This window comes from Papio anubis, unplaced genomic scaffold, assembly GCF_008728515.1.
Source record: "Papio anubis isolate 15944 unplaced genomic scaffold, Panubis1.0 scaffold1558, whole genome shotgun sequence".
Taxonomy (NCBI): Eukaryota; Metazoa; Chordata; class Mammalia; order Primates; family Cercopithecidae; genus Papio; species Papio anubis.
The window spans coordinates 3,078-12,781 of record NW_022161534.1 but is presented as its reverse complement, the minus strand read 5'-3'; the positions used below and the strand labels follow the sequence as shown (position 1 = coordinate 12,781).

The following is a 9,704-nucleotide window of genomic DNA, read 5'->3' as shown; positions in this document are numbered from 1 at the left end:
CTATATATCATATCACACTGATGAGACAGAGTAACTAAGGCATGGGTACTTCAGCTGGGCTGAGGGGAATGGAATTGTTAGGGACATGACATTTACATTGAGGTCTGAAGGATGAGAAAGAGCCAGAATGTTTGCTGGGCAAGCACTTCAGACAGAGGGAACAGCAAATGCAATGGACCCGAGGCAGGAAGGAATGAGCTGGACTGTTTGAGGAACCACAAGAAAGCCAGTGTGGGCTGGGTGTGGTGGCTCACGCCTGTAATCCCAGCATTTCAGGAGGCTGAGCGGGCAGATTGCCTGTCAGGAGTTTGAGACCAGCCTGGCTAACGTGGTGAAACCCTGTCTCTACTAAAAATACAAAACTTAGCCAGGCTTGGTGGTGGGCGCCTGTAATCCCAGCTAGTCTGGCAGGTGGTGCAGGAGAATCGCTTGAACCCGCGAGGTGGAGGTTGCAGTGAGCTGAGGTGCAGTAAGCCATTGCACTCCAGCCTGGGCAACAAGAGTGAAACTCCATCTCAAAACAACAACAAAAAGAAAGCCAATGTGGCTAGAATACTGGGAGGAAGGGGGAAGAGAACACAAAATCCTGGGAGTCACCTAGTGATCTCTAATAAATGCTTAATAAATAAGAGCTTGGCAACAGATGAGGCCGTGGTAAGGGGTTTGGATTTTAGTCCATATTTGGTGGGAAAAGTCGTGAAGAGACACACCTGATTTGTTTTTGTTTTTGTTTTGGACAAATGGATAAGGACCTCCTTAACTCCCTGTGCCCAGTTCCTACCTTCCAGGTCCACCCCGTGGCGCTGTGCCAGGTGGAGAACATTGTCTCCGACTCTGCCGCTCACTGGGATCCGCTGGCCTGAGCGGTCTACGAACACCACGTTCACCCTGGGGACAGATGGAGGTGCGAATGCCGAACTGGATGATGGGCTCAGGGCCCGGGTAGAATCTAGGGTTAGGAAGTAGGGATTGAGGCTTGACGCACAGGTGCTGAATAGGGCAAAGCAGAAGGGGGACCGCGAGATGAAGCTACAGGACAAGATGGGGACCAGAGGAATTCCGTGGGATGAGGAATGGGGGACTTGGCCCCCTGCACTCACACGTCCCCGGGCTCCTCGGGGCCGCCTGTCTCCTCCTCTCCCGCCGAGCGCGAGCCTGGAAAACACGGTTGAGTGAGCGGCTGCGCAGAGCCCCGCCCCGCCGGCATCTGACGGGTTAACGCTGCCCGCCCCGGGCGCCTCAGGTACCTGTCGCTTGAAACTTTCTGGTTGTCCCCGGCGCCACCCCCTCCCCCGACCCCGCAGTGCCCCCAGTTCGGTTCCACCAGGTGCCCCTTGCAGTCTGAAGCAGAACCCTGGCACTCACGCCGCCCCGGGTCATGGAGGCAGCCATGACGTGCATCACGTGACCCACCGACTGAGCATGCGCCGCGCCAGGGACGTGAGGTAAGGGCCCGTAATTACTGGAACAGAAGCGCAGATGTTTGCTTAGGGCCTGCGGTGACAAGGAGGGAAGAGCAGGGCGGGATCCAGCTCAGGTAAACCCGCGGGGCCATCCCAGACCTCCCACTCAGGCCCACTGTTTGTCCCAAGAACCAGCCAACTCTGATTTCTTTAAAACCATTTACTTACAAACTTTAATTCAGCAAAGGTCCGTGTGGGGAGATTGGGGTGGGGTCCGGGGAATAGTCCCCTTGGAGTGGATGTGGACCCCCAGAGTCAAGGGAGGGAAGCTAGTGGCCCAGTTGGCTGGGGGCAAGGCCCAGGGTCACCTCAGGTCGACAGGTCCTGCTGGTGTGCGGGCCCAGAGCTTATCTTCATGGAGTGCTGGTTTCTGGCACTGGGCTGAAAGGAGGCCAGCTCCAGGGATCTGGCCTGGGGTGGGCAGGCAGAATTCAAGAATTCATCTTCAACAAGGGAGTGACAGCAGAGGCTCTGGGAGATGGGCACAACGTCCGACTCCCACAGACAGACAGCAGGGGATTGGCAGAGAAAGCCCATCTCTGCACCGAGGCCCAGGCAGGAGGGGGTGGTGAGGCTGGTTCGCCAAGATGAAGGCTTTGCCCTTCTACTGTCCCCAGGGTGGAGATCCTAGGTAGGGTGGCCCAATCCCTAGGCCAGAGCTGTTTGGTCCATAGTCAAGCTCCCAGAGCTTGGCATCTGTGGCTCTGGCCAGCAGGGCCTGGGGCCCAGCTTTTAAGGCATCAGAAGGGGAGGGGGCTGCGGCAGGGACCCCGGGCCCCGGGGCTGGGATATTGGCCAGATGGGCAGGCAGGGGCAGGAGACAGCCATGCCTGCAGCAGATGTAGGAAAAAGAGCTGTTTCAAACTGCAAAGTGTGGAATGGTGGCCCGGACAGGCCGGACCTTGAAGGAATCACAGCTGGGGGTTGTCCGCGGTGGTTTTAAAAATAAAAATTAGAAAAGGAAACAGAAGTCAGTTGTCAAAGTTAAAAAAAAGGAGACAGTCTCTGTATCCTCACGGGAGGTCAGGGAAACCTCCAAGGCACTCGAAAGGCCAAAATTACAGGATCAACGAGGCAGGAGGGCTCCGGAGAGACGGGCACATCGGAAGAGGAGATGGGGGAAGGGAGGGAGAGCAGGCCGGGGCCCCTCTCTCTTAAGGCTGCAGGGTTTCGGTGTGGGGAGCAAGCCAGAGGTGCAATGAGGCCTCCAGACTCCCCCACACCCCTTGGGCTCCTGGGGCTCCAGCTGATTGGTCAGTAAAGTCTTTCAGAGATTTTTCTATTACCGAAAGAGAGAAAATGGTTTAAAAAAACACAAAACAAAACACCAGAAAACCCAAAAGCGATTTGGTGCAGGCCCTTGAGTTATCTCTGGCGCCAGCCACTTAGAAAATCCTCTTCCGCTTCAGATAGGAGTCTGCGTAGTGGCCGCCGAGGCCCTGGGAGTGCTGGCCCACATAGCTGCCTTCTGGGCTGGGCTCGGGCGAGGGCAGTAGGTGGGCAAAGCTGCGTTTCTGGCCGCCCAGTGGGGTCTGGAGACAGAGGGCAGGGCGGGGCAGGTCAGGGGCCGCTGGGGGGCCGGGGCTCCCCAGCCCTGCATGTCCCCACCCCCTGCCCGTACCTTCAGCAGGTGGCTATGACCATTAGGCCCTGGGCCGAGGCCCAGGAGCCCTTCTCCGGAGCCCAGTGGGGAAGAGCCGATCGCCTGGAAGAAATGGAGAGGTGGAACAGGTTACTCCCTGGGGGCCAGAGGAAGCACCCCCCCCCCCCCCCCCCCCGCGCCCGTGCCCTCCCTGCCCTCCCTGTCCCCGCAGGCGAAGGGTTTCAGGTTTCAGGTTCAAATCTTGCTTCTGCTACTTTCTAGCCATGAGACCTGGGGGCCAATTGCTCCATTTTATTTGAGCCTCGGTTTTCTCATCTGTCAAATGAGGCCAAGTAGCACCCACAGCCTGGGCTGTAGAGGGAGCAAGTGACAGAAAGCCTGGAAGGCTAGCAGTGCTAGGTGCTTGATGCACAGGGTGGATGGAGGACAACAGGCTGTTGCTACTCCACCCTGAGCAAGACCGACCCCTGCCACCACCCCAGCTTTGGCCTGGGTACCGAGGGTCACAGAGCCCCGGTGGCAAGCACCCCCAAATCGTAGCTGTCCCAGGATGCCTGTGTTCAGCCAGAGAGGCTCCTCACCTTGCTGAGGTGGCTCTGCTTGAGGCCAGCCTGCAGGCCGCTGGTGAAGTAGGAAGTGGGCGAGCCTGAATAGAAGTGAGAGAGGGGGCCCCCGCCACTCCCACCGCTGCTCCGTTCACCGAAGCCACTGGGTGGGGGGGACATCTGCGGAAGAAGGGTCGGTGGAGTGAAGCAGACAATTGTAGTACCCAGCCCTGTGTATATGATCCTCCAAAATGATTCTGGGCTTTTTTTTTTTTTTTTTTTGAGATGGAGTTTCGCTCTTGTTGCCCAGGCTGCAGTACAATGGCATGATCTCGCTCACTGCAACCTCTGCCTCCCAGGTTCAAGCGATTCTTCTGCCTCAGCCTCCCAAGTAGCTGGGATTACAGGCATGTGCCACCATGCTCAGCTAATTTTTTGTATTTCAGTAGAGATGGGGTTTCTCTATGTTGGTCAGACTGGTCTCAAACTCGTGACCTCAGGTGATCCACCCGCCTCAGCCTCCCAAAGTGCTGGGATTATAGGCGTGAGCCACCATGCCCAGCAATTCTGGGTTTTGCAAAGACTAGCTTTGACTAAAGGACTAGGACTGAGGAGAGCTGGCACGTGGGTACCCGCCTCCTCTTCCTCCTCCAGGAACCCGGGGATCATCACTGCACGAAGGGACACAGAGAAACTGTTCCAGCTTATGGACGCCAAATATGTGAGGCCACGTAGCTCACTGAGGCCCGGGTGAGTGCCAGGGACCGCCCACTGCCCCACAGAGTAGCAAGAAGTAATACAATGCCTGGCATGGCACGGTGGCTCATGCCTGGGATCCTAGCACTTTTGGAGGCCAAGGTGGGAGGATTGCTTGGGCCTAGGAGGTCTGGACCAGCCTGGGCAACATAGGGAGACTTCGTCTCCACAAAAAGTACAAAAATTAACCATCATGGTGGTGAGTGCCTATGGTCCCAGCTACTCAGGAGGCTGAGGTAGGAGGATCGCTTGAGCCCAGGAGTTTGAGGCCGCAGTGAGCTATGATGGAGCCACTGCACTCCAGCCTGGGCAACACAGTGAGATCCTGTCTCAAAAAAACCCCACAAAGAACACACAAAATACAAGGTCTGCTATTCTAGGCTACTAAGTCATGGCACAGCCTGTCATATAGTAAAAGCTGATTGCTACACACACCATACCAGGTGGCTCTCACCTTGTGTCGACTGGGTCCGTGAGGCCCAAGGGCTGGTTCCCGTGGGTGGGAGAAGAGCCGCCGTGGTCCCACGTCCTGAATCAAAGTGGGAGAAGCACAATGGGTTGGAATCTGTCCCAGCCTCACCCCTAGCTGAACTCCGCTGGCAGAGCTGTCATCAGGGAAGACAGCCCCCACCACTCTGGGACCAGGAAGAGGCAAATTTGGGGCTGGATGCACCTCGGCCCCAGGGATGGCTGCTGTGAAGGGGGTGCCCCCCATGGGTCTAAGTGTTTGGAGTTTCCCAGGCAAGCTGGGAATTCCAGGCGTGTGGACTCTTGTAGTTTTCCTGTGTCAGCGTTAATTTCCGTTGTTATTTGTTTGAAATCCAGAGGGGGCCAAACATCACCCAGGTGACCTATGGGCGGCCAGTTTGCAATTTCTTTTTTTTTTTTTTTTTTTTTGAGATAGAGTTTTGCTCTTGTTGCCCAGGCTGGAGTGCAATGGCGCAATCTCGGCTCACCGCAACCTCCGCCTCCCGGGTTCAAGCAATTCTCCTGCCTCAGCCTCCCTAGTAGCTGGGATTACAGGCATGTGCCACCACGCCCAGCTAATTTTATATTTTTAGTAGAGACAGGGTTTCTCCATGTTGGTCAGGCTGGTCTTGAACTCCCAACTTCAGGTGATCCGCCCACCTCGGCCTCCCAAAGTGCTGGGAATACAGGTGTGAGCCACTGCACCTGGCCCAGTTTGTAATTTCTGACCTGCCAAGGAGTTTGGCGTCATAGAAGGACCAAATCTCCAGGAGTACAAACAGGAACCAAAGGTGAGAGAGAGGGACAGAAAAGGTAAGCCCTGTCTCTCAGGAGAGACAGTGTGGCCTAAGTCCTCTTGGGAGAGACAGACAGAATCAGGATGACAGACAGACTGAGACGCAAGATCCTCCAGGTCTTGGGAATGGACAGACAGGCAGGTGGACCGGGAAGCAGGGGGTGATGTACAGAGAGACAGGAAACTTTAAGGGCATGAGGCTGGGCGTGGTGGCTCTTGCCTGTAATCCCAGCACTTTGGGAAGCTGAGGTGGGCGGCTCACTTGAGGTCAGGAGTTTGAGACCAGCCTGGACAACACAATAAGACTCCGTCTCTACCAAAAATTTAAAAATTAGTTGGGCATGGTGGTGCATGTCTATGGTCCCAGCTCCTCAGGAGGCTGAGGTGTGAGAATCGCTTGAGCCCAGGAGGTTGAGGCTGCAGTGAGCTATGATAGCACCACTGCCCTCCAGCCAAGGCAACATAGGGCGATCGTCTCTTAAAAAAAAAGAAAAAAAAGCAGAGACCATATCCGGCACGTTCCCTGTCGCCTCCCTAGCACATGGCCTGGCATAGTCCATCCTAGAGAAATATCAGTTTGGAGAATGATTTGGCCTCAGGGGACAGAGAGCTGCAGCCAGGCACTCACCGAGGGGTAGTCGAAGCCGTAGCTGTCAGACAGCCCTGGTTCGGGGGGCAGGCGGGCGCTGCTGAGGGGGCTGAGCAGGCGGGACTTGAGCTGGAAGGCTTTGCTGCTGCTGCTGCCACCTCCAGGGGCTGGGGGGTTAGGTGGGGGGCCCTCAGCTGGGCGGCGGCTTCTCCCGGCGCCTCCCCAGGCCCGGGCCTCCTTACCCGCCAGGTTGCTGGCCGGGAGCAGGCTGTGTAGGTTCAGGTAGGGATTCAGGGGAATCCGGTAGTCCTTGGGGGGCTCCCCCAGCAGTGAGACCTGCGGCAGGAGGGCCAGATTCACGAGGGCCCCCAGGAAAGGGGACTCTGTGGAACAGGAGGCTGGTGTGGTGCCGCGCGCAGGGCAAGGCCTTACCCCAGGGGGCGTCGGCAGAGGCCCACTGTCTTTCTGGAGGCCTCTGAGGCCAGAGCCTCGGAGCCCCACAGGGGCGGGGGGAGGAGTGAGCTGGGCCGCTGGGGGACCCAAGCCCAGGGCCTCCCGGTCACCCCCAGCAGGGCCAAGCACGGATGGCAGCAGGGGTGGTGGCTTTCCTCGCCGGGGCGGCAGCTCCGGGGGCAGGCCCCCTCCTAGGGAGGGAAGGAGGATTTCAGGGGCCCAGGCTCAGAGGACCCCTCTCCCCAGGGCCCTCCAGCTCCCACATGGACCAGGGCCCAGTGGTCAAGAGACAAATCCATGCTGGCCACTGAGCAGAGCTCACGCCTGGGCCCTGGGGGAGACACCCAACTGATGGACCAGGGCGCGGGGACCCACAGAGGTTGGGTCACTCGTCCAAGGCCACGTAGCAAGGAAGGAAGCGGAAGTGGCTGGGGGACACCGTGTGGGCGGGGTCTGCGTTACCTGCAGGCAGCTCCCCGAGGAGGGGGTTGGCCGGCTGGGCCCCAGGCTGGAGGGCGCCCAGGGGTGAGTCTCCCAGGATGCCGGGCTTCTAGGGACAGAGCAGACAGTTGCAGATGGCGGCAGGGTGGCCCAGGGAAGCAGACAGGTGTGGCCCAGAGTCTTGGCAGACACACCCTGACTCCAGGGCTCGGCCGGTCCTGGGCAGACAGGCATGGGGTTCCCCAGTGCCTGCCACACTCCAACCCCATCATTCGTCCCATCAGCCATGGTGACCGAGGGTGTCCTGAGCGCCAGGCCTCAGTTCCCTGGCCAGTGATTACAGCACAGTATCAACTGCAGCCACATGGAGTGGGACAGCCATACAGCGTTACAGCCACTTTTAGTCACAGAAGGTCAGACCCACAGGCTCATGTACTCTTGTCAGTTACCACCAGACAGACACACTGACACTACTGACTTAGAATCCAGGGAACCACACCAGACAGGGCGGAGCATGGGTGTACGTCTGTGTGTGTGTGTGCGCACGCGTATATGTCTTTGTTTCTGCGTGCGTGAGTCTGTCTTATGTCTCTCTGTGTGTCTATGTGTGTCTTTGACTTATGTCTGTGTCTGTCTCTGTGTGTGTATATCTGCACCTTTGTATGTGTGAGTCTGTATGTATACCTGTGTTTCTAGGTGTGAGTTGTGTGTGTGCGTGTATGTGCGTGCGCACTGAGGGGATAGACCTGGAGTTTCTTCCCCAGGTGCCTCTTCCACAGGGGAGCTTCCGAGCAGTCTATTCACAAAGTGGTGCCCAGCAGCCGTGCTCCCAGCCCACACCCAGTTTCAGGCTCTAAATGGGCATGTCCAGGTCCCCTGACCCCACTCCAGGCACCAAGTCCAGGGGCCCTCTCCAGAATGGAGGGAAAGATGGCAAACCCTGTCATGAGCGATTGCCAGAGGGGGATGGGGATGTGGGTGGGAAAGGCAGGGGTTGGGGGGAGTCGGCCTCACCTGGGTTCTGGGCCCCCAGGGCACAGCCAGAGGTCCCCCCAACCCACCAATTGCGCCAGCTGTGTTGAAAAGAGCAAGGAGGGGCTGTAGAGCGGTGGGTGAGGGGGACGTGTGTGTTACCTTCTGGCCTTGGGTCTGCAGGGCGAGCTGCAGCAGTGCCGTGGACAGGGCTGGCCCACTAAGCAGCGGCATGGCTGGGGGGGCACCCAGGAGGCCTGCAGGGAGACATAGGAGGATGGGTGGGGGTCCCTGTGTCCTCCCTGCCCCGCCTCATGAAACACAGCCCTGAACCCGTTGAAGGGGCAGGAAACTGATGCTCTAGGGCTGGGGGGTGGGCAGTGGACTTGCACAAAGGAAGGGCCTAGAAGGAGCAGAGGCTAGTCCAGTGAAGTCCACCCCCTCTTGCCAGCACCCCAGCTCACTGCAGGCCGCTGTGTGGCCCTGGTCGCGGCCCCCAGTTGTGGACAACAGCAGCTCCCCCTATGACTCCACACTCCCCCTCAGCCCTACTCCTGGGCTCCTGTCACTATGGCCAAGATGAGCAGTTTCGGGGAGTGCCGGAGACAGTGCTGCAGCCCGTTCTGCACAGTGGGGGCCCCTGCCCAGCCCCACCTTACCCTGCTTCCCCCCTGCACTGCCGTGGAGCAGGGGGTTGAGCAGCAGCTGGAGGGAGGCAGACGGGCCCAGGTTGTTGAGCAGCTGCAGGATGTTGGGCTCAGGGAGGAGTCCCTTCCCCCGATTGAGGGCCTGCAGGAACAGAGCAGCTCAGAGCGCCGCCGGGGCCCTGATATCCCCATGGGGCTCCCATCCCCACCCCTCCACCCCTGCCCACACAGGCTCACCGTGGCCTGGGCAGCGATGAGAGCGGCCAGCATACTGCGGCCGGGGGGCCCAGGGGCGCAGAAGGAGACTCGCAGGTGGCTGCCCCCCAGGGCCAGACCGTCCGCCTGCTGCTGTGCCTCCTCCGCCATCTCAGCCGTCTCATACTCCAGCACCGCGAAACCCTTCAGCTGCCCATCCTGGCCGCACGCCAGCTGCCGGAGGAAAGCAGGCAGTCATGAGCACCCGGGCAGCAGTGACTGCACCACCCCGAGAAGTGACAACCGTAACCAGACTCTGCTGCCCCATGAGGGTGAATTCCACACCAGGCCTTCACTGCCCTGCGCCTCGTTCCTGCATCAGCTCATCTGATCTTCCCAATGACCCTGGGCGGCTGCATCATACCCATTTATCAGAGAAGGCAACTGAGGCACGGAGAGGTCGGCGCACTCAAGACCACGCAGCTGGAGGGAGGGCGGAGCTGGGAGCTGCCTCACCACCAAAGCCAAGGCCACGGACGCAGTGGCTCACACATGTAATACCAGCACTCTGGGAGGCTCAGGCAGGCGGATCACGAGGTCAGGAGATCGAGACCATCCTGGCTAACACAGTGAAACCCCATCTCTACTAAAAATACAAAATTAGCTGGGCGTGGTGGCGCATGCCTGTAATCCCAGCTACTTGGGAGGCCGAGGCACGAGAATCAGTTCAACATGGGAAGTAGAGGTTGCAGCGAGCCGGGATCACACCATTGCAC

At 58.7% G+C, this 9,704-nt stretch overlaps 2 protein-coding genes across 2 annotated transcripts; both read right to left on the bottom strand.

Annotated features, from left to right (window-relative positions):
* Positions 1-772: 772 nt before the first annotated feature.
* LOC116272677 (ferredoxin-2, mitochondrial-like) lies at positions 773-1,401 on the bottom strand. The gene is made up of 3 exons (XM_031661442.1): positions 1,248-1,401; positions 1,101-1,155; positions 773-949 (listed from the first exon to the last, which is right to left on the bottom strand). The coding sequence occupies exons 1-3, from the start codon at positions 1,399-1,401 to the stop codon at positions 778-780; spliced, it is 381 nt and encodes a 126-aa protein (XP_031517302.1). The 3' UTR covers positions 773-777.
* A 1,011-nt stretch (positions 1,402-2,412) lies between these two features.
* On the bottom strand, positions 2,413-9,180 carry LOC101021017 (ribonucleoprotein PTB-binding 1; the record flags this gene model as incomplete). The annotated part of the gene is made up of 11 exons (XM_031661443.1): positions 2,413-2,995; positions 3,085-3,168; positions 3,648-3,791; positions 4,822-4,896; positions 6,260-6,387; positions 6,463-6,556; positions 6,653-6,864; positions 7,136-7,223; positions 8,249-8,343; positions 8,746-8,875; positions 8,971-9,180. Coding segments are annotated over 11 exons (1,407 nt in total), but the record flags the coding sequence as incomplete, so codon positions are not given.
* Positions 9,181-9,704: the final 524 nt, after the last annotated feature.